Source organism: Nesoenas mayeri (assembly GCF_963082525.1).
Source record: "Nesoenas mayeri genome assembly, chromosome: 13".
Classification (NCBI taxonomy): Eukaryota; Metazoa; Chordata; class Aves; order Columbiformes; family Columbidae; genus Nesoenas; species Nesoenas mayeri.
The window spans coordinates 3,844,261-3,868,840 of NC_137550.1; the positions used below are offsets into that span (position 1 = coordinate 3,844,261).

At 44.1% G+C, this 24,580-nt stretch overlaps 1 protein-coding gene across 1 annotated transcript in view; it reads left to right on the forward strand.

Moving 5' to 3' along the window:
• Window positions 1–24,580, forward strand: part of NRK (Nik related kinase) — a gene marked incomplete at its 5' end in the record, with an annotated part of 96,883 nt that overhangs the window by 12,279 nt on the left and 60,024 nt on the right. Inside the window, one exon of the mRNA XM_080352400.1 lies at window positions 20,547–20,603. Within this exon, the coding sequence (XP_080208526.1) occupies window positions 20,547–20,603 (57 nt within the window). The remainder of the gene's footprint in view (window positions 1–20,546; window positions 20,604–24,580) is intronic.

Sequence of the window (24,580 nt, forward strand, 5' to 3'; positions counted from 1 at the left end):
CTCATGTTGCGTAACACTTCAGAACACTTCAGACGTTGGCACTGGGACCTGCTATTTTGAAGGTAAGAGAACATGCTAAAAATGCGTAGGTGATAATATGCGCACAGTAGAAAGTAATTCAAGCTCTTAATTCCCCGCTTAAGCACTTTGCTGCACTTTCAGCACTTCACTAGTGACATTGATTTCAGTACTCCTGACTGCTCAGTAGCATCCAGAATCATCCCTATGTGAAAATATGCATCAGAGTGACCAGTGCTTTGCATGTCTGAGTTTTACAATACCTGACCTACTCAGAAGTATTTCATGGTATAGGTTACCTCTTCTTCAAAATATATCGGTGGGGTTGGGGGAAAACTTGCCAGTTATCTATTTGCAGTCCAAAGAAGCTCTCAGACATGTAATGAGCTGTTGGAGTAAATGAATGAATGATAGGACATGACTTTTAAACAACAGAAGATTTAGCATGTTTGTTTTTTTTTTTAAAGTTTGAGATGACTCCCATGGCCAGTTAGCATTAGTAACTACCTTTTTATGAATGAATTGCAGAACTTTAGTGCCTTACGAGGCAAGCACACATCAGCTTATCTCCATGTCACTGATTCTTTCTTATAGCTCCAAGTGAATGGTACTTTCCAGATCTTCTTTAATGACCTGAAGGATGCATGTAGATTTTTAAAGTCCCTCTTTGGCACCTCTGGGCTATAGCTAGTAGAGCATAATAAAAGGAACATATCAGTTGGTTTTCTAAAAATATTGATAGCCTGCTTGTCTTTATTATTATTATTGGTATGTGGATTTCTTGGACTTACTCAGCTTGGTGCTTTAGACCTGGCAGTGCTCTGGTCTAAAAAACTGTGTGTGCTGCTCTTCTGTCCTGAAGCACCACCATGCTTGTGCAAGGAAGATTCCATATGTGCTGGGCACTTGAGCTTTGGGGAATGCTTGGGATAGGACTGGGGCTAACTTGTGGCAGTAGCAAGCCTTTTGCTGTGTTGCCTTTCTGGAGCAAACAGGAGGAAATAGCATTAAAGAATTGGTTTTGTTTGTTTTTCACATGAAGTCGTGTGGATGAACGCAACTTTTGGCCCAGCCGTGATCCTCCTGCTGCCCTGAAAGCCAAGGACAGCTGGGGCTGGTGGTAGCACAGCCACTTGGACTGCAGCTGCCTGCATGGGCAGTAGTAAAATCTGGTGGGACAACTGTTGATCCAGCCCTTCCAAGGCATTTGTGGAGAAATGGAGCTTAAAAGCCAGTTTTCATTGTCAGCTGGGGCGGAACAGCTTGCTCAGTCAGTAGACGCAGGCACGGGTCAGCCCCTTGTCCTGTCGTAATGAAATTTCCAGTAAGTAATTTTAAATTGTAATGTCCAATTTCAATTGTAAAATCCATAAATGTGATAAAGCTGTGCTTCTGTCTGGTGTTCAGCTGTTCTCAGGCTGCTGGCCAGTGGTAATTTTCTTGGCCTGCGCAGATCTGTGAATATGGATCTTGGGAATAAAACTAAAGAACAAACTATGTTTCAGCTGTTTGTAGTATACTTTTTTATTTTTCTAAGCCCTTGTGTGTTATAAGCCTGCCCTTGTAACCTACTGACTTTGTGGGATTCCTGAAAGGTTTTTATCATTTGCTTTAGAAGCACCTTTTCAAAAGGCATTTCTTCCCCATGCCCTTCTTTTTCCCCATGAAAACGTGGAAACTTCAGTAACTTCTGAGATCTTAGGGAGTGAGGGATCCAGAAGATATACTCCGTAGCAAACTGTGCCATTTTTCAGTGCCTTGCCTTAGTAATACTATTAGCTGATATATGATAGCTGGCATGTGGTCCGTGGCAGTGATGGTAGGCGCTCCCATCATGTAAGAAATACACTTTTTCATAAAGGCAGGAGAGGGGTCGACATGGGCACCTGCAGTTCAGATGTAGCTTTTCTTCTTGCCCCTGTCCTTCGTCATTTCTCAAAAGCACATGAATTCATGGGAAACTGAGCTCTCCTTGTGACCTATTAAAATGGAGGCAGTTCTTGTTTTTGTAAAGCGTCTTGGGATTCTGGTTGAGAGGAGTTAGCGTCCTGATGGAGGTGATTTGTGAGCATTGGTTAGCAGCCACTTACTGAACAGCATGCTGTTTGAGAACAGTTCACCCACATGAAAACATGGTGAGTTCAACAGAAATGTTAGTGGGAAAATTTTAAGAAATGAGTTGGCTTTCGTTTTCAGACTTTGTTTCAGAAACATCAAAACATTGCATTTCATTCGCTTCATTGGAACATACATTTTAATTTAGCGGAGTGTTTAATATTTCATAGATTGCATCTGTACCTCATAATCAAAAATAAATAAATAAAAAAAAGATACCGTCATACTGAAATAATTTGGCATTACCAGAAGAAAAATGATTATGAATTCTTCTGACTCTCCATTCTGTGAGAAATGTTTACAACTGAAAGTGAGGCCAGTTGGCAGAACACTGACGATTTGTTTGACGTTTACTCAATACTGGAACTGACTAAATTCTGTTTTCTGATTCTATGGTTGTGCAGTTCTTACATTTAATACCAGCGTTTTCGATGGAATGTTTTTCTTGTATTTCTGTTGGTAAAAGTGGAAACATTTTGAGGAAAAGGGCATAGGAGAAACATGGTGGCCTTTGGAAAATGTGTTACTGAACTTTGGGAATTGTCTAACTTTCTTTTTTATTATGCTGAATTTTAGCCTGGCTTTTTCCTAGTCTTTAAAAATAAAAAAAGAGTAACAAATTTACTTATTATTTCTGCTGTAGTGTATTTGTCTACTCTGGTTTTACTCTTGGCTTTAAATCTATGAACAATTATACTAAAATATGCAACAAAACCAACATAAAATAAATATGCATATGGCTTAGATAATGGACTCTCAAATGTATTATTTACACAGATTGTCCGTGATGTTTTCTTGTTATATGGGAAAAGCAAAGAGCCAGGAAAAAATGTTTTTGCGTTAGTATTTGCTTTTTCCAGTCTGGCATGAAATATTTATCATAACAGGCTTCTTGCAAACATTCTGTGCCCAGAAGCCAAATTTGACCAGCAGATAGATATCCCATTGCCTTTTATTAATATCAGAGGGCAGAGTCAGGTATTGTGGACCAGCACATCCCTGCCGCTCTGAAAATCAAATGGCTGTGGTGAAGTCTTCTAGTTTTTCATCAGTTGCTGACAGCAGGGGCTGGTGCTGTGTGTGCATTTTGCCCCACAGAAGAGGACGAGCAGCACCAACACGTGATTTGGGTGCACTGGACCATTTCTCCTGTTGGGATTCCTTTTTGATGAAAGGGTAATTTGCTTCCAGAGACATTAGAATATGTTTTGTCGTCTCTCCCGGTGGAGGACTGCCAGATTTCGCTGTGATTTCGCAGGCAGGCACATTAATACTTGAGGCACAGGGGGTGTGTGTGCCCAGTGAACCCAGCAGTTGTGAAGCCCAGGATGGCCTGGGTATCACAGGGTGGAACGTGCCAGTAGATGTGGTGTGCTCAGGACACACTGGGCTTTTTGTGCATATGCAGATCAGCCCAAGGAGATCTGATGTTTCCCAAATGTGTTGAGCTCCCGGCTCACATGCTGTTGAGTAGGTATCCATGTGCATAGCGGATTGCTGGGTGCCCAACTGGGACAATTTCCTTGGCAGAAAAAGAGGTTGCATCTGGGGAAGCCACATGTATTGTAGCCTGCTCTCTGTAAATATGTCTGAAAATGGAGAAAGAGTGGAAGAATAAAGAGATGCCCCAACTTTCCTCTCTTTTGGACACTTGAAAGATTTCAGCCAGAACTGTTTTGAATAGAGGAAGTAGCAAAACAAAGGCTGGAAACTCAGGTCTCTGATCCCACAGGCTGGAGAATAAAGGTTGGGATTTAGGCTTCACCCTTTCTGATGTTCCTTTCTTCCTTTCTTTGCGTTCTGTCAGTTTCGAGGTACTCACCTGGTAGAAGACTTTTCATGGCCTGTATCCCTGGCTTGTATGTTCAAGTTGGAGCATTTTCACGTTGGCACAGGAATCTGCACCTACAGACATGCATGAGTAAGCAGGTTTCTGCATATGTTTGCAAAGCATCTAGTGCATTCATGAGGCTGTTCAAATAGTCGCAACAAATTCCTGGTTAGGTTGTGTAACGTCATTTGGCTTCTTGTTCCTGCCAACTTCACAGTTCTCTGACCAGGAATGGAAGAAAGTGTCCTTATCAGTCCTGGGTGATGCTTGGAGTCTGCATGGCACTTGTCCTATCTGTTGTGCAGATGGGTTTCGAATGTCATAGTGAATAGATTAGAAACAACTTCACTTTGTGAGCTTTTGTGGTTGCTAAACCCTGCATTGTTTATGTTAGAGGTCTGATGGATCTCTCTCTTTTGATGTTATTCATATTAAAATAGGGTAATTCTTTATATTACAGAGATGGGCGTCTAGTCCAACCCTGACAGGCTTTGCTGTGGGGCTGCTGGCACCTCCACTGCCCTTGTGATGGAGACAGCACTGAGCCTTCCGACGGGAGCTGGGCTGGGGCTGGACGGGAGTGTGGGCACCGGTGGAGTTCGTGATGGAGGTGACACTGTGCCATATAAACTGTGATTATTAATAGGGAGCCTGGCCGGTTGAATCCTGTTGTGTGTAAACACTACCTGAACTTCCAGAGGGGTTGTTCCCTCAGACTGCAGGAGCATATGCCAACAGTGGGTTTTCCTTCCTTTCCAGCTTCCTTTATTGCCAGGCAAGCAGCACAAATGTCATATACAATGCCGTGCTCTCTAAACCCTTCACTGTCGACAGTCATTGCCTGATACGAAAAGTCCCCAGAGATTGCATGATTCACTTCCATTCCCAGGGATCTCCTTATAAAACTGGGAGCATGATCCAAAAAAGAAACGGAGAAGCTGCTGCTTCTGCATTTTTGCCCACGCGGGGCCGGCTGCTGACTGTGCGGTTCTCTAGGTGTGTTTCCAGGAGATGGTTGTGATCTGATATGCCATGTCTGGCTCGTGTCGTGGCTGCCGAGGAGGACATCCACGTTCATGCGTCAGCACTGGCTGAAGAAACCTTTATTAGCAAGCAGTGTTTGAAATACATGAGATGATACAGAGAGCTTTACATCTTATTTTTTTATATATATATATATATATATATACGTGTATATATATATATATTTATTATTTTCCCCCTCCCCTGTATTGTGTTTGCCGTATCCATGTTTGCCATCAGTGTAGCCATTCATTTCTGCGAATGTGCTGCTGAGGTTGAGCACGTCTAACCCGTGTGCCGTGGGCTGGGTTACGTGGATGCTGCTGTGGTTACGTTACGGGGTGTGTGCCTGCAGCTGGTGATGAAGCAGAACAGCAGCTCTCTTGAGGTTTGGCAGAAAATAGTTTCTTATGTTATTCTTGGCCTTTTTTATTGTATTGGCGAAAACAAAAGGAAGTTTTAGCAGGTAGAAGGTTGTTGTCTTGCCCCAGAAACATGTTCTCACATATGACTGCTGCGAAGGCAAAACCACTAGCTGGACCCACCCCTGACTGTGGCCAACGTTTGCTGCCACAGTTAGTGATAAAACCTCAGCTCTCATTGGATCACAGGATCTATGAATATTAAGCTTATATGAGTCAGCCTTTTAATCAGTGTTAATTGCTGACTTTCCTAAACCAAATTATTTTTAAAAGCAGAAAAAATCTGGTAACAGAAAAAAATAGGAATTTCCAAAGAAGTCAACATTCATCTTCCTCTCACTTTGTTACAGCCACTGTGAAACTGTGTGCACAGAGGTGGAGTTATGTGAAAGATGAGCTCTTTGGAAAGTGATGTCCAGTGAGGCTGGATCAGTGAAAAGGAAATGAGGAATGAAACTGATGCAGGCCAGTGAGCATGTCCACACGTAACAAAACTGAGCTGGGAATATGTTTCTAATTAAACTGGGTCAAAATGTGGGGAAACCAGGTCTTTAAAAATAACGATTTTGCACATGATGTCATTTGTTTTACCTATTCAAAGTGGATATAAGACGCTAACAGTGGCATGGTAGTGCTTTATGCTCACCTTGCGCTCATTTGTTTACAGAGCAAATGGCAAATAAGAATCAGTGGTGGAGAACCAGTCCCTAAAGGTGGCTCAGTGACTGATTTCAGAACCTGTTCTTGTTAGATATTTGGTTTTCTGTAACCCTTCTATTATTGAATATAGTTATTTTCTTGCGCAGATACCAAAAATACATTGGTGCAAACATGAAAGCACTTTTGCAACGCTAATGCTAAGACTGGAGGAAAGTAGCCTACAGGCACTGATGAGAGATGGGGTTATATATCAAGGTAAATCCTGAAGTTGTTTTGAGGAAAAACTAAATAGTGAGACTAAAATATGCAGTTGCTTGCAGATTTGTCCTTTCTTATCCTGTCCTCCATCTCTGACCTTAGCAGTCCCAGATCCCTCGAGTCCCGTAGGATCTCTGCTGGCACGTGCATCTGTGACCCCCACTTACTCCGCAGCCCCTTGGGCTCTGACACCTCAGCAGCTGCTGGCCCTGGTCCCTGCGATGTGATACCCCAGAGCCTGTTCTCCTCGCTGGAGGAAGGGGGTTTGTCTCCAGTTTTGACAAAGCACGCAGGAGCTGAGTCATCTCCAGAGACTTCCATCTGTCTGTCAGTTTTGGTTTAAATGGGCTGACAGGTTAAAACACGGTTGGATGCCGGGGCAGCACAATCACATACAACTTGTTCTCTTAAGAAACCTGGCTAAGCTGCTGTCTTTGATAGTGGAGGAAAGCTTGCAGTTCCCTGTAATCCCATTTCCCTCCCCAAACCTAAAGGTTCAGAAACTGGAAGGCCATACAAAGCACTCAGAAGTAGGTTTTCTGTTATGGAGTTTTCATATGCTCTCATATTATTGGTTTTCTTAAGATGCTTTTATTGTAGATAGAGACCTAGTTATTTAAATTTCTGTTATTTAAATATGTGCACTGCCAATGCTGTAGAGTTTTAGCTGACCCTGCGAAATTTTTCTCTGGCACGTATTACCAGTTTCATCCTAGGGAGCAATGAGCTGTTGGTGTATTTTGGCATCTGGATGTGGGTGACGGAATATGTCAAGAAGCTGCAAAAGGAAGTTATTTTGAAACTTGCGAATGGTCCAACTTTTAGAGTAAATTTTAAAGTGGATACCATTAGAAGATGTTAAAACAGAGATGCCAGTTTTTAAAGCTTATATAATAGTATTATATGTGTAGACCACACTTCAGATACTACTCCACTTTTCTCCAGTAAGCTGCTGGCATTAGCTGGATGCCTTGTGGAATGTTTAGATTGTTTTGCTGGTGGTGTTTTTTGTTTGGTTGTGGGTTTTTTTGTTGTAGTTTGTTGTTGTTGTTTGTTTTGTTTGTTTGTTTTTGTCTTGACAGCTGCTTTATGATGTGATGCAGCTGGCTGGACAGGTTATTGCTATTACAAGGTAAAGGAAGCAGATACGGTTCAGAGCCTGGAAAATGTGAACCAGGCTTGAGACTGAATCACAAGAAGGGTTCTGATGCAGCATTATTGACACCTGAGGTTTTGTGGGCTGGGCCAGTGGTTCTTATAGTTTTGAATATTTAGATATGTGTTTGTGCATCTGCATGCACTTTTGCCTGTTGTACCTTGGGCCCCATTGTATTTGGTGTTGTACAGGTTTACAGATATGCTGTTGCTGCCTGGGAGAGCTTCATGTGACATAACAACTGACAAATCATGAATGAGAGGAATCCAGTCACATCTGTGTGCCTGTGAATGTAAAAGTATCTGTGATCAATCAGAATAGCAAGTGTTCTCTGTTTCCATCCGTCCTTTGTCTGCAGCTTTATGAAGAGACTATTTTCCCATAGGCACTGAACTTTGGGTAGTAGTAGTGCAGTTGGTTGCCGGATACTTTTACACAAATGGACACACCTGCAGTAATGGCATGGATTGATTTCTTCTGTCACAAACCGTGGCTAAAACATGTGGTGGGATCAGTGTGAGCACACCTTCTCCAATAGAGAAAGCATTGAATATACACACCTTTTCAGTGGAAAACTTGGTGCAAAGTGGGAACTGTTTTATTTGAGAAATTTGACCTTTTATGGGGCAGATTCTGATGCAAGAAATCTGACTTCAGTGGAGCCAGAATTGAATGCAAGGACCCACGTGTCAGGATAAACATCAGCAGCTGTTGGTGGGAAGTCCCGCAGGGACCCTCTCAGCGGCACAGCCAGCAGAGCAGGGAGGGCAAGGGGGTCCCTGCCTGTGCCGGGGCTCTGCCTTTGTTTCGCCCCAATGCAGCGTTCCCTAGATTGTGTGCTGCTTCATCTGACGCTGTACAAAATGAACGTGATTTGTTTAACCAGAGCTAGGCAAAGAGATGAGTTTCACAATCCGGTAAAGCTGTTCCAGTGGTTAACTGCAGGAAACTCTTGGTCCCTTTTGTGACCGGTTCTTCCAATGGTCAGCTGCTGCTTTTGCTTCCTGCGTGCTGGTAGTTATGCTAGTCTTCATTGATTAATGCTCTGCAGTTCTGCAGCTCTAATGTGTTTAGCCATTTTCTTGAAATTATTCTGTGGGGGTATTTTTTTCTTCCCTTTTAAGAGTTCACTGTTCATGTCTCTCTCTGCCTTGATTGGATTTGATCCCTACAGCAAATTGGAAGATATGGCATTGAGCAGTAACTGCTTGTAGCTGTTCAGGAACTATTACTGCACATCTGACCGATAGCTTGCTCGAGAGGAGAACCTTGGCCAGCCAGGCTGGTGTTGTGTGAAAGTGACGAGATCAGTTTAGAAAAAACAAACAAACAAAACCAACAAACCACTAAGGCTCTTCTGGAATTAATTTTTTTTGCTTTAGGAAAGTGAACGTGGAAGTACCACTCCTTCTTAATTTAATTAGAAAAGCAACGTATACTTTACTTTTAAGAGTAATTAGAAGGGTAAACTGGTTTCATTTTGGGGACCAGCTTAATACTGAAAGCCTTTCGAAACGTTTAAGTAATTTTCCCTGGAGTTTTGTGGACCATCTGGCCAATAGGGTTTTGGAAGGAAACAGGGGTTGACTGCTGCTGTGAGATCAGTGCCATGCAGTTCATCTCTTGCAGAGCTCATTCAGAAATCTGGAGACTGATGTATTTCCTCACAGGCTAATTGTGTCCATTAACTCCCTTTTTAATTTTTGAGAGGATGCATCAAATAGAGCCAAATGAAAAGGCACTGAGAGTGGATGCTCTTTTTTCCTTAGTTAAATGCTCTGTGAAGGCTTTTGTATGTATGTGAAAATAATGACCTTTCCCTAGGCAAACCTCAGATCTTCTGAACTCCACAGCAGTATTTGGTAGAGTTTTTGACTTCAGGGCTCACCTCACATAAAGAGAGATGTAGGGGAGGGTGTTTGCCATGAAGTACTGGAGGAAAGGCGCAGAAGCCACAAGAGAAAACCATTTGATTCCAGCTGTTAGTACTGGGCTGTCCTGTGCAGTGCCAAGTGTACTGTCTCACACAGCCATCTGCAGAGAGCTGCGCACCCACATGGTATAGCAATTTGTGTAAGAAAACACCAGCAGAACATGAATGAAAAAGTAAATCACCTTTAAGGTGGCTGCAGCTCTCATCATCTAGGCTGGAATTTGGAGTCTGAGCTGTTCACCCTGCCTGCCATAACCCCAGCAACACAATTTTAACCCATGCGGAAACTTGTCCATGTTCTGCGTTACATGAAAGAGAAGATTCAACCATGTTCTACTTAGTGTTCGCAAGAATGCTGAAGGATTTTTAAAAATTCAGTGATATAATTGCTGAGAGCTTAATGTGCACACAAAGTTATATTTATGTGGAATAGAAGGCTGATAAAGCCTTTCTTTATTAGCATGCATCTGGGAAGGCTGCATTACTTAAAAAGTTAAAGCATGACTCTCATAACATGAGGTTTGTAATTGCTGTGTGCAGATTGACCTTCAGAGCTTCATAGTGAGAGTGAGCCAAAAAGCCCTTCCTTTGAGGGATTCCTGCTCTGGAAGTCTGGCCACCCATCAGCTGACCTACAGTCCAGCCCCAACTTCCTTTCAGCAGGATGGGGCCAGTGGGACACATTTAACTGCTTGTGACTTCATCCAGCAGAGATGTGTTGCATATAGATTTTTCTCCAGTGCCCTGTATTTCTGTAAATGGAGTCAGGCTGCGCTGAGTCAGGCAGCGAAAATTCACTGGGGTGGAGGGATTCGTACCTCTCCCTAGACTTAGCTTCTCAATGGCCCCCATCTGCAACGTGAGAGCCTTCCAAAGGCTGAGGCTTTTTTCCTGAACTGTTTATTTTTCTGGGTGAATAGACTTCTTGGCGCAGTGGACCTTGGCTGTCATAAATCACTGTGGGGCTCCCCAGGTGTGGAGCGGGACCGGCTCTGTGCCAGGGCTGCTGCAGCCCTCCTGCCCACAGCAAGAGGGGCTGTGGGGCTGCGAACCCCCCGTCCCCGCATCCCTGCCACCCCACGCTGGGCAGCTGGGGTCCCCATTGCTGCTGGCTGCATGCAGACCCACCAGCTCAGGCATCCCCAGGGCAGAACACCCACTGGAAGAAGAAAGCTGCTGTGTCTGTGAAGCCTCCATGCCCCTGGCAGGGGTAGTGAGCCATGATGGGTGTCTGAGGCTGGAAACCCAACAGGATGTTTCAACAGACATTAAGAAACGTGACAAATGCCAAAGCCCAGGATGAATGGCAAAGCTGTTGAAACTGTTATTGGTGCTAATACTGAAATTTAGGCTTAAAGAACTCAGGTTTTATGTCCCAATAAATGGAGTGTGAGGAAAAGGGGATAACTGCATAGCCTGCTTTTCAGACTTCTCCCATTCACCATGCTGCTCTCTGAGTTGCTTTCTTGACCCACGTATGGCCCCAAAACATTGCTTTTCTGTCCCTGCTGGTAGTAGCTTCCATTCAGGCCACTTGGCAAAGCACATGCTTGGCTTTGAGCATGTGATGAGAAGCCACAGGAGTTCAAGGGTCTTGCGGTTATCTCCAAAATCAAGCACCTGGATGACTTCCCGAACAGAGGACAGCTAGAGCTTCGGAGAACTTGTTTTACCCTTAGACCCTCCTGAAATATCTCCATATACAAAACAGATTGGGCCAGATCAAGTTGTGTCAAAGTCGGTGGGAGTCTGATCCTTCACCAGGAGCAGCTACGCCTTCGGTAACGCTGTGTGTCCCCAGCCATGCTGACCCCGAGCGTGGCGGCAGTCTAGAGTTAGCTCTCAGAGCTGCACCATGTGCTGCAGCTCCTGGCTTCCTGCTGGTACCCACCAAGGGCCACCCTGCTTTTACCTGCCCCACGGAGGGATGTTCTTGCTCTTCCTTCTTGCACATAGTTCATGTTGCACAGAAACTTCCAACAGCCATAGGATATCTAAAGCATCATGCCTGGATGTCAGGTGAATAAGGAAAAGCCACCAGAATTGGGTACGCTTCAGATTCCTCAGAGCATGGAGCTGCAGAAGACTACATGGGATCTTCTGCTGCAGGCACCACCCGTTTCAAATAAGCAGTGGACAAAACTCCGTTCTTTGTATTATGACTAACATGGTGTTTTCAAAAGCACTTGGTGCTTTGCTTGATCTTGCTAATCACAATATGAATGACCTCTTTGGGAGCACGTTTCAAAATCACAAAAGATGAGTCTCTAGTCCAGTCTTACACAGTATGCCATAGCCTCGAGTGGCTCATGTTTTGCATAAGGATGAACAACTGAACATACTGGTAATGCAAAAAATGTAGGTACTCAAATATGTGTTTGCGAAAGGTCTTGAATTTGTTCCTTTGTTTAATTTTCTTTTCCCACTGGTCTGCAGTCAGACACAGACAAACATGAAGCAAAGCAAACAATCTGCGTTTCCACTTGTACAATGGGAGGAAATAGGAACTGAAAGGGGTTTTTTTTGTTTGGTTGGTTTTTTGTGGGTTGTTTTTTTTTTTTTTTAAGGCAGAAAAAGTGCTTCTGTTGCCTCTTGAGCTTTACAGTCCACGAGGGCTGTGCTACAGATACTTGCAGCAGGGGTGAACATCTGTCCTTTTCCTCCAGAGATCAGGGTGGTTTGATCTGGTGCTGTTGAAATGAGTGCTATCCGTCCTTCCCTTCTAGTCATTGTGATTATGGGTTGAATTTTAAGTGACTGATAGAAGTTATATATTCTAGTCTCCTCTTTTGGCTAACGTGTTACTATTTTAGTATATGGGAAGTCCTCCTATACTGCTGCCAACTTAGTTGTCTTCCATAGTGTTATGAGTTACAGTGATATTTTCGTTTCTTTATTTAACCATGTGACACAAATAGGGGCCCTGAGAGAAATTCTGGATTTTTTTTTTTTTAAATATCTTAGCCCTGAAACTTCATTAAAAAAAAAAATCAATAGAAGTTGCATTTTCACTTTGAGTGAGTGCAAAATACTCACCTGCTTCTGAGATGAGGAGGGGGAGAGAGAAACAGTGGGAGGGATAGAGTGGCCTGTTCTGCACAGAAACAGGGCAGTGGTGTTTGCTAGGAAAGGACCTTGGTTTTCTCTGAATGTTCAAGGCATTTTTGCTATATAAATTTTCTAACCTTTACAAAATTATCCTTTTCCATTTGGAATGCAGTGTATCATTTTTTTAAACAATTTTTCTTTTCTTTATAAATAGTATATATGTATAATATTTCTTCATTAACGTAACATGCTTTGTCTAAAGGTGCACTAAGTGTTATTAATTAACTTCCATTCTTTATATATCTATGTGCAGACACATTAGATGTCACCGTTAATGTTTTACAACCTGAGCTCTAGGGCATGCTAGATAGCATTTGACTTCATAGTATGGCTGGTACTGAAAGTCATAAATCTTATCTAACTTCTTGGAACATATCTAATTGTGAAGTGGGAATTAGCATGTAGGAGAAAAAAAAAACAACAAGAAAAAACAACAAAAAACAAACCCTCCAAACAAACAAAAAACATCAACTTTGGAGACCACGTTGTGATTATTTACAGTGTATTAATTTTTGTGTTGTTCACCATTCTGACCAGCTGTGGACAGGGGTGATCATATTTTGTAGAGTTCAGGTGACACGCTTTGCGTTCCCTTGTAGGAAAATATCTATGGTCAATTCTGAAGGGAACGTTGCATCTCCCCGTATCTCAAAGAAGAGCAGAAACACTCTAGGGGAATACAATTTTTTGATTCAGAGCCCCACAATACAACAGATATCCGGAGACGTTGTGACTGAAGTGCCGCTAAAACTTTATAATGTCAATAAAAGTAGGCTTTCTGCAGCCTGAGTCGCATGATTAAAAGGATGACGCTACAATCCAAATGGCAGCTGCATTTCCATGTGTCTAGTGTCCTGGATTCTTCCTAGGGGCTTAAAAAACAAACAAACCAACAAAAACCCAAGACTTTCTGAAACTGGTAATTACCTGCCCAAGGCTGATGTGTGTTATGGTGAGTTGGGGGTTTTTTTTTTTTGTGTGTTTGGTGGTTTTGTTTGCTTGTGGATCACATGTTATAGTTTGTAATGAAATGGGTCACTTCTGAATTCCAGCGCTAGGATTCAGTGCATGGCTGACCCTGAGCTCTTTCTCAGACCATTAACTAACCAAAACAATCTGTGAGCTTCCAAACTCTTAACAATGTCTTATTTGGAATTTATTCCTGGCCCGTTTCAAGTTTTGCGTCACTGCTGTATTTTTAGCTGAAGAGCTCCAAGCATGATTACAGTGGGTTGTCTCACATGGTACCAGTTGCTGAGACAAGGATTACAGGCTGGTCTGACTGATAGAGCTCTCCTATGAACTGTCATCTTGGGTGATGCTTTCCAGCACCAAAACGCTACACCCCCAGATGTGCAAACCCTGTTCCGCTGTTTGCATTAGTCAAGACCCCAAGGGACAGCAGGATGTTGGCTGTGAGCAGCCATACGCTGTAAAACAGTGGCTGTGTCTGAACTTCAGTGCAAGAGCAGTTCATCTGCAGCCTTTATGTTCTTGGGGTCCCTCTCCCTGCCGTGCTAACCCCTGGGGAGCTTGGTGCAGTTGCCCTTGCCTGCTGGCACTGGGAACAGGCACAGCTGGTGTTCCCAGGCTGGCTCTGGGGCTGGTGGCACCAGACATTGCTCATCTCTTCTAAAGACCTGGGTCTAAGAAGAAGAGCTCTGTGTGGTGGAAAGGGAAACAGAAGGATCGTGACTTTGTTAAGGTCATGGGGAATAGGACATAGGGTTTCCTGCATCCCTACGCAGAGCATTGTTCATTCAATGCATAGTCTCTTGAAGGCTTTCCTTGTGTTAGCAGGATGGAAGGGGTGGAGAGGAGAGGGGCAAAAGGGTGGGGTCCTGTCCTTCGGGGCACAGAAGGTTGAGCTGGCAGCCTGCCAGCGACCACAGGGCCACACACTGGTTTACCTGAGATGGGCTCAAACTTCAAAGTTCTTAAGTGGGTTTTGAACAGGAAGCCTCGTTGCTGAAGTTCAGTTTCAGTAAGAGCTTGCAGCAAAACAGCTGTGCCTTCACCCTGCTCCCAAAGGGCCGGTGGCTGCAGCATGCATAAGTTATCCCATAATAAATGCTCCTGGCTGGGAAGGTTTTCTGGCCTCCAAAGTCTTCCGCCTCTGACAGCCACATCTTGCTTTCCAATCCAAACCTTCAATACCCAGAGAAGGTCCCAAGGGTTAAGTTTGTGCAACGTTCTGGATTACCCCAGCAGGCAGTGCTGCCAAGGGTCACCGGGAGGTCCTCTGTGCAGGTGTCGTGAGCTGTTCGGGTCTGTGCACAGCCTCAGTGCGCTGCATACGTGTGTGCCTGGTGGCAGAGCATGTTTGATGTGAAAGTGCCCTCCAGGTGGGCGCAAAGGTACAAACTGACAAGTGTCTGAGGCTTCTAGCAGCTGGGACATGTCCTTGCACCTTACAGCCTCGCCAAAGTCTCTGCTTTATAAGGGGGAGAAAAGTGAGGTTGTACCTCTCGTTGCAGAGATGACGTGGGCGCAGATGGGAACTTCTGCACAGTCATATCCAACAGTTTAATGCTGCCTTGGTGTCCTGCAGCCACCCTTCACGTGTGCCTTTTCCTGCCGCGGTTAAATGGTGACAGCTACATGGGACGGACCCGTAAACACATGGACTTTAATGAGCGCCTGTTGCCAAAAAGGAAGCGTGTGAGGGGACTGACATGGGCTGCCTTGGCACAGTGTGCAGCACTGTAATGGGACGGCTGGGTTGTGTCATCTGGACATGCAATTGTCCACTTCAAATCTGTTGGATCACAAGTGGGGATAGAAGCTGTTGGGAGCTGTTTGCCACCCCTAGGAAGAGAGGGCTGTGCAGGATCTTCGAGGGAAGCTCTTAATCAAGCTCTTTGCATGTGACCCACAGCCTGACAATCTCACCTGTGTCACTGGGACCTTGGGTCTGTGGTTGTAATCGTGGCCCAAGCCAGGGACTGCCCCAAATTTTTGTTTGGACCTAATAGGAAAAGGTGTTGTACATGACTGAATGAATCTTTTTGTAAATATACTTAATTCATGTAAGGCCCCTTTATCAGTTAATAGCTTGACCGCTAATGCTGATACTCTTATTTGATGTAAATAGAAAAATACGTCTTGACCCTCAGTAGAGGGCATAGATAAGCAGTTCATTTATCTAATTCAGCTAAAATGATAAATGCATATCTAATAGAAATAACACTGAATAGTCTGTCCTACTCCATGTATATCTCCCTGCGGAGATAATGCACAGTTGGAGCTCATCAGAACCAGATCTTTGGCATAAAGCACCTACAAATGTGGCTGCAATGAGCAGTATGCAGATTTGAAAAATGTGTACGCTGGCTCCACATTTGCTGAATGTTACTGTAGTGACTAACTGGCAACTGCAGCAGACTTCATGCAGAAATATTTTCTGGAGGAGACAAGGAATTTTACTGGACTTGAAGCTAATGGGAGAATTTCTTCCAGCTTGGATACTTCATCAAAATGTAGGCAAGAACTTCAATTTTAGAAAGTCATTGGGCTTCAGAATTGTTCGTGTCTAAGCTTTGCTTGAGTTTGACAGCATTTAATGCTATATTCTTGGGTGGGAATATGGATGACTTGCAGATGGCTGTTGGATGTTTTGGCTGCATTCTCCAGAGTTGAAACCTGCTCTCAAACTGAGCATTTGGGCGAAAGATGAAACCTTTTATTAGGGAAATGTGCCCAGAGACCATTCCTGCCCTCTGCTCAGTTTCTGAGGAAATGTGCAATGGTGGCTCTTGAATTACAACAGGCTGATTCCTTTAAATGGTCTGGAGAGGATGGGCAGCAGCCGATTGTGTAGAGGGTTAGGAAGGGCAGTGCCCCTTGTTCTTCTTCCTATGTTGGATTAAATCAAGAGAGATTAACTTCTGCATGTCTTGTCACTGGAAGTAAGTGCATCTGTTGATCTTATTCGGTTGGGAAACAGTTAAAACATCCAGTTGCTCCTTGGAGCTTTAAACAAAAATCAAAATACCACCTTTCTCAAAACAATTCAAACATTCTCAACCTTGTGGCTTCAGCAAAAGTAGCAATGTGTGAGTTCCCATGAACTCTGGCTAACCTCTGAGATTTATTGATAAACGAAAAAATAAGGGGCCAGGCCCTGAAACCTCTTCTTACTCAGGCACTAGTCTCGGTGTGTTAACGAGAAGCCCAGGGCTGGGTTCAGGATGTTTACTGCTTTTAGAGATGTCAAAGAAAATGAACTCAAAGCAGTTTGAAAAGCCAATGTAAAAGAGAGAAATGTGATTGCCAGCACAGCCGTAGCCTGGTTATTAAAGCAGATGTAACGTGAAGCCTGTTACCGTGCTCAGATAAGCTGCACAGGCATTAATGGTTTTTCACGTGAACATGCAGATCCTCTGAAAGCTTCAGCTTCTTAGCATGGAGTCTCGCAATAGCACCCCCGCTGTTTTGGGCGGTGGTGCAGAGTTCAGTAGGGTGCCCACTGGGACTGCTGGTGTTTGGGTGAGCTGTTGGGTGTCTTTGCTTCAGCCCATTTATTTCATAACTAACTGAATAGACAGTGAAGTTCTGGGGAGGAGAAGGAATAAAATCTAGGATGTCTCCAGGGTTCTCCGATTATTTTGCCTGCACTGACTGAACCTTTTCCTTTGGCAGTATTTGAAGGAAAGGTTTTACTTGTGTGTGTTGGGATGATGTCAGAGGTAAGGAGAAATGATTGTGTGTGCTGTGTGATTCTGCCACATTGTTCATTGCATACATTAGCAGGTGCAGACACTTTTGAGATGTATTGCTCTACAATAACAATAAATCCTTTACTATAGGAAAATGTACAACAGCAATCAAAAATAAATCTGCCCAGATGACAGTAAAATTAGTATCTCATGATGAAAATGTCTTTATGTAGATATATAGCTGTAGATACATATTTAGCTACACTCTCCAAGATACTTCTTTTTTTATGCACACTTAAACTAATTCATGCCTTTTAGATCGTTGACAAAAGGCAGATGTAAACATATAGATATGTTTATGCCTTTTCATGAGGTTAACCTGCAGCCCTCTGCGTTACCCTGTGCAAACTTGTGGGGTGGAAGACGAGGTTCTTCAGCTTAATGCAACCAAGAAATGTGAAAGACTCTCTTGAAAAAAGTGTGATAACAGTTGTTGAAAATAAATTGCTGTGAGGTGAGAATTAGAGCAAACAAGCAGGAATGAGTTTTTACTGCTTCTTTCCTTTCTTGAGAAGGGTTTGGATTCTCTGCTGGATTGAATTGCTTTCTATTTTGTTCCAGGAAAAAGGATTCTAAAAGAACGTGAGGGTCCGAAGTGTGTGTAGTTAACAGAATTCACTTCTGTATAAAGCCTGCTTTACCCAGTCAAAGAGTATTTTTTGCAGGTGAGCCTGTGCATTTCCCTCAGGCTCGTAGTAACTTCATACGGTGCGAGGAAGACAGGGCACTCAGACAAGGCATGGGGCACAATCCTGCCCTCTCTGCACAGTCTGAGCTCCTCTCGCCCAGCCGTCAGCCCGCTTGCAGACATGGGAGCTTTTGGGAATGCAGAAGCAGGATTGATTTGTGTATCTCATTTAACAGGGACACATTTGTTATGTGAAGGTGAAACACAACCCACCGAACAAAAGGGCTTGTTGTTTTCTTTCCCATAAATGCTAATTTTGCGAACTTTTTTGGGGATTTAGTATTCTCATCTATAATGGTAGAAGTGAGTGAGAGCATAAGGCTTGCATGCAGTGGAAATAACCGAGGCTGCAAAAGAGTAGATGTCTGTTTTACAGAGGAACAATTTGACCAGATGCCATGCTGTGAAATCAAAACTGAATGCCAAGCCTTTCCTCCTTTCTTAGTCTTATGAATATTCAGTATCAAGTGCAATGATAGCCTAGTGTTGATTGATTTATTTTTTCAGTAAAGAAGCACATCTCCATGCTTCACTGTAAATGTGAAAATCAGGGTTGATTCTTGACGTCTTCCTTTGCACAATGTTCAGCAGCCCAAGAGAGACTCAGCATTTTGATGGGCTGGTCACCGACTATGTGTGGTGGCCAGAGACATGGAATTGTCAGCGCTCTTGACTCCAGACAAACTCTGGAGTTAAACCAGGGTGCCAACGTGTCTAGCATGACTGTATTTTGTGGAAGGCCCTCTATCGCTGTATTGCCAAGACATTCAATGCCTGGAAACATTTGCAAACAATGGCCTCCAACAAAGGAGCTGTGGCTGTGCAGAGGAAGCTCGCTAACCGGGGTTGACGTCAGCTGGGATGGATGCTGACCAAACAAACATCAGGGCATGGATGCTGACCAAACACCAGCATCTGCCAGGCTGGCACTTGCCACTGCCCATCGTGTCCTGGGCCTGGTGAGGGTGTGTCCCATTTGTTTTCCTCATGAGGTCTGTAGTAGTTTGTAAAACCTATCATTCTAGTTTATAAGAAAAAGTTTATGAGAAAAAAAAGAGCTTATGAGAAAAAAAATCCCAGGAGAAAAGCAATCCCAGGAGCGCTTCCACAGAAAGAGGACACTTATAAATATACAAAAACTCAGCAGGATTTAGTTTTCTGTAAAAGAAAACATGACTGTGACATATCACCTGAGAACGAAGAATCATTTTTCTTCGATGCAAAATTGCTTAGTCTTAGAAATAACACTGGTATGCAGTTTTGTGCAGATAGGACCAGGATTTTTAAATGACATCAACCCAGCTTTTAATTTTGCCGGTGTAAGTTGCACCTGCAAATCATTTTGTCTGCAAACTGCAGCAGTTCGTATTTGATTTCCTGATTTCCTCTGGCTCACTTAACTGATGTCAGTTAGTTATTTCAATATACAGCTTTGCAGGCACTACTATTTCAGGAACAAAATTGCAGTCTCAAAGCTTCAAACCCCTTTCTGAAGATTTGATGGAAGTGAGGAGTTAGGATGTGTAGCCAACCCACTGTTCATACAAATCTTTTGATACTATACTGCAGTATGAGATTAGTGTTTAGTGTTGGTTATCATGGCAGAACGCTGTATCTACGGCATCTGTTGAGCAACTTGACCTACCCAAGCAAAGAAACTATAATTTACAGCAAGATTCCTGGTTGTGCTTCTAATATCCATTCTTGTGAACCATATTTTGTCAGTGTCGTTATCAAGTTTGCCCTTGTAATAGCTTTATTCCCTATTACCTTCCTTTTCCTAGCTTTGTTTTCAAAAACCAGCCACTTTACCAAGTCTAAAATCACCAGTTATCTGTTGCCTAATAATGATGGTGTGGTGTAGGCATTTCCCTAGTAAAGTGTGTGTATGTATGTAGGCATACACACAGTTAAAGCCCTGGAAGAGTTGCTCCCCACCACCCTAGAAGACTACATTTTAAATGCAAAGTCTCTGCATGCTTTTTGGGAGGTAGCTTGAGATATAGTTAACTCAGCTGAATTAAGAATTCTAAAAAAAAAAGGCAGCACACTAAGAAAGTACATGCAGCTTTAGGTTCTTGGCAGCCACATAGAGGTTGCCAGATTGATGTAGTGAAACCCAGAGTTTCCTCTTCACCCCGAGGTGAGCCAGAAGACGTAGGGTGGGGAGCTGAGGACAGTGCCAGCTACCCAGAGCCTTGCTTCCCACCACGTGTCAGCCCTGGGTTGCAGGACAACAGAGTGGTTCTGGTTAGGTCAGAACCAGGTCTGGGTCTTCCCAGAGAAGGAGGCTTGAGGGGTGGCAGTGCCTGTTGGAGCTGTCTGGAGACCCATAAGCTCGTGCCATGTTGTGTCAGACAGCAGAACTCTCCCAGCATTGCTGCTCACTTTGGGGAAATTCAGCTCTGCAAAGGCAACTCAGTTAACGTTAGAGCATGGTAAGGGTATGGGCCTGATAACACATCACCAAACTTTATCTTGATAGTTTTATGTCACTGAAAGCTTGTTGATATGTGACTGAAAGCAAGTACTCAAGCCCAGTTGTTATATGCCTAATTTGTTACTGTAAACATAGTATGCATATGTGTTTTACTTAGTCTTCTGTTATTTTAACAGGGTCGCCATGTTAAGACTGGGCAGCTAGCAGCGATCAAAGTGATGAATGTTACTGAGGTAAGTGCAAAACCAAAAATAAAGAAGTTGTTATCACCGTGCAAGGAGAAATAAATAATTGGACTGTGAGAAGGCGGATAGCTTATAAAAGATGATCCAGTAGTATAAATTATGGTTGCTGAGCACTGGTTTGTGCTTTATAAAGTGCTGATGTGTTAATACAACCAGATTTTTCAATTGTGCTTGACCAGTGGTAACCACACAATAAGGGAATGCAATGCTATATGTTTTGATGGTCTGTAATAACAAAGAGGAGAACTATCTTCCTGCTTACATCTAGTTGATTATCTGTTTCCAGAGACAGCAAGTAAAAGATTTCCTGCAGCTCTGCGCTGCCCCTGCTGTTCTCTCACATCCTCTGCCCTCGCGTGCCAGCCATTCCTCAGAGCAGCTACCCTGACAGCCAGCAAGCAGGAGCATGTCAGACATGCAAATGTGGCACTTCTTTATTGTTGTTTGACAGATGAGAAAAGGAGACAGTTTAATTGGCACTGGCCCTGCTCACATTTATAAAGTGGTGTCAGTGCTGGAACAGGGTCCCGAAAAGGTTTTTTCTCCTTTTAAGAGTACATTTGGTAGCAAAGCAGCTTACCTCTTTGAGACCATGTGAGCCTGAGCCCCAGAAAGGTTGGGGAGACTCCCTGCTGCCTCTTCTCAAGGTCATTGGGAGTCTGCGGGTTGTTAGGATGCGCTTAGTCTCACCAAAGACCAGCACCCCATTCTGTCCTCTGGCAGTGTAGATATGGGGTACAAAACTCCCAGATAAAGCGAGAGACCTTTTGCGATATTGCGGAAGGGTTATCACCTGAAATAATAAACAGAGCTAAGTCCTCTGGGCCAAGTCTGCCAATGGTACATCTACACATGGTGTTTTGGGCACACACAAGCAAGCCTCGCCTGTATTTTTGTATGTCTTTTGATTGTCTTAGAAGTCAGCAGAACAAGTTGGTGTCTATGTGGGCCTTGTCACATAAGGCGAGTCAAGGACAGTTCTTTCTGCTGATGATGTGGGAGTCCAGCCCTGAGCAGCAAGTAGTCTGAACTGCACATTAGGTTTTTTGAACTTAGATATGTAAGGGTTGGTTTGGCTACGGCTGCTACCTTGTAAAATATGCATGTGTAGCTGAATTACCAGTTTTGCTGTTCTCCATGCACAGAGGAGAGTGCTTTTTTAAATGAGTGCTACATTAGATTGGTGGGATTTTTTCTTCTCGCTCTATAGGTACATATATCATCAGGTGCTTTGGCTTTAAAACATGGCAGTCACCAAACATGAGGCTGCTGGATTTTGGAAAGGAGAGAGAATAAGGTTAGGGTTGCAGACAGATTGCAGAGATCAGAGACCAGAGCACCTCAGTGCTTTGACAGAGGAGCTGACAGGACAGATCCTGGAAGGGATCCAGAGCTGCTGTATGGACTGCCCCATGCTTTGCTGGGTCAGTCAACAGTGCCTGAGGGCTGGCCAAAGATGTCACTTGTGGGCCGTCATGTTAACACCAGTGACAGTCCCTTCCTTGATGAAACAATTGAAGCAAAAGCTGTAGGAAGGGAACCTTGGAAAGATTTCCTTCCCTTTGCTATATATAGTGTGGTCTCCTTTGTACATAAAGAACAAACTGTAGCATTCAGTAATGCCTCATTACTTGGAAACAAAATTTAAATGGAAGACAGTATTGTGGTCCAGCTTCAAGAATTCGTGTTGATAGACTTGCATGATTCTGGGGACAAAACCCAGCTGTTTAGGTCTGATTTGCTGCTTCCTTGCAGGCTACAGGGCCAGCATCATACTGGGGAATCTGTCCCATTGCTTGAGGGGCAATGATAACAGATTGTGCTATATTCATGTTGAGTCACTTAATGCAGAACAGTTGTGATGATTTGAGAGTTGAGTGGTGAGTGTGTTGGTGCAGCTACCTGGAAGGGTTTTCCCTGGTGCTTTTCTCCCACTAAACCATGAACAAATCCAGTTCAGCTGTGCTTGGTTGTTTCTGCTTCCTGACCTTGGTGCTGGGTGAGTACAAGGCTTTCTCCTGTTATTTCCACTTCGGTAATACGAGGTTGGCTGTGTTCCTGCTGCTGGGGCACAAGCTGGCAGACCTGGATGCAGTGCTCTGCTTCATCATGGGTTTCCTCCAGGCCCTTGGCGTTGCCTCTGCGAGATGTTGGGAGCCCAGTGCAGGAGTAATTCACGTGGTTGCTGCTGGTTCCTCCTGCAGCTGTCTGCTCTGCCCTGGGGTTGTCCTCTCCTCAGCCACCACGTCACAGCTTGGTGTGATGCGGTAAACCCGGATTGTTTTCGGTGTGGTGGGTGGTTGTGTGCAGGGTGGGGGTGGCAGCTGCGGTCCTCAGCCCTTTGGCGCCTTGGTGCAAATTCCCAGAGCACTCGGGGTGAGCTGCGTGGCTGCAAGAAACGGGGTTACTGCTGGCCAGGGGCCGTGCTGCTGGTCTCTTGTAGTGCAGAGTAGATGGGTGGTTGAAGCCAATGCATTCTTGCTCTGCAGTGGGCAGGAGCATGGGTACAGCTGGGGCTGATGCTGTACGTGTCCAGGACATCTCTGAAGCTCATTTCTCCTGTAAAATAGCAATAGCTTTTCTCTGCTTCATAGCATTTCATTACTGAAGCCTCTTAGAGCAGTAGTGGGTCCCAAGTGTAATGTAGAAATCATAGAATCCCAGGTTGGAAGGGACGTCAAGGATCATCTGGTCCAGCCTTTCTTGGCAAGCTTCCTTTTAATCTCCAGAATTTCAATGTTGTGAGCCTGTCAAGAATTCAGTATTTCTCTTGCATTGTTAGTCTGTTCAGGTTTAAGTTATTTTCTGATCCTTTTATCTTGAAAAGCTAGCTTGAGGCATTAAAAGTCTTTAAAATATTGAAATCCATGTCTCCAGTGTCCTGCCTATAAATTTTCCTGGAGAGCAACATCTCATGTGGAATTTGGCTTGTGAGAAATGGAAGCTGTCTTAGTTAAACCTGCCTGAGTGAGATGGGAGGCTTCTGGCCCCTGTGCCCTTTTTCGTCTTTGGGTCGTTATATGATGTGATTAGTGCTGCACAGGGAACAGTTTTCTTAGGGAGTGAAGATTTCATGTGGTAGAAAACAGGAAGATTTAAAAAAATAAAATCAAGGCAAATGCAGTCTTTTTCTCTCCAAATGTCTCCAAAAAAATGGAGAAGAGCTGAGTGTCTGGATTAGCCTTGTGATTTGTGTACCTGCTTAGAGGACTCCCCAATTGAAGCCTCCAGTAGATCTCATTCAAAGTGGGGCCATTCCAGTGGCCAAGTTTGACAGACCCCCACGGCAGTGTAGGTTGGTTGTGGTTTGATTATTAACCTGCTCAGGCATAGGTCAGTCATGACTGACTTGGGAGAGCGTGGGATTGAACAAGGATGTCTCACACCCCAGGGGTCTGAGCTACCTTCTTGCTACTTGGATATTCTGCAGTGGGTTTCTCTCTTCTAGCAACAGAAAATCATTTTCACCACTAGAAAATCCACCCTAAGAGGTCGTTCAGCTAATGTACTGAGTACATTTCTGCCAAAAGATTGTTTCACCAAATCTATGTTGTTGTTTGTTTTTTTTCTGGCAAGAAATTATTTCATCAGAAGTTCCCTGGCCAGCTCCAGCTTTGATTGTTCACCTCTTAAGATGTGAGGCACACCAAGAGCTGAGCAAATCTGCCCTTTGCTAGGAGAGCTGCAGCCCGGGCTGGTTTGTGAAGAGCAGCAGCAGGATGCTGCGGTCATTGCGGGATCCTCTGGACATCTGTCAGGAAGTGCTGCCATGCCGCGTTACGGGGGGAGTGGGGGGGACCCTTTGAAATGATTGCAGGGGAGCTGATGGCAACGTGTGCTCATGTGCCCCTTCACACAGGCTCTGCTTCCTGCGTCTGACAGCGCCTCCGAGCAGAGTGCTTGCAAAGAGATTGAGTTATTGCTGCTTTTCTCTTCAGCTATCAGTGCAGGTGATCAAACAGCTC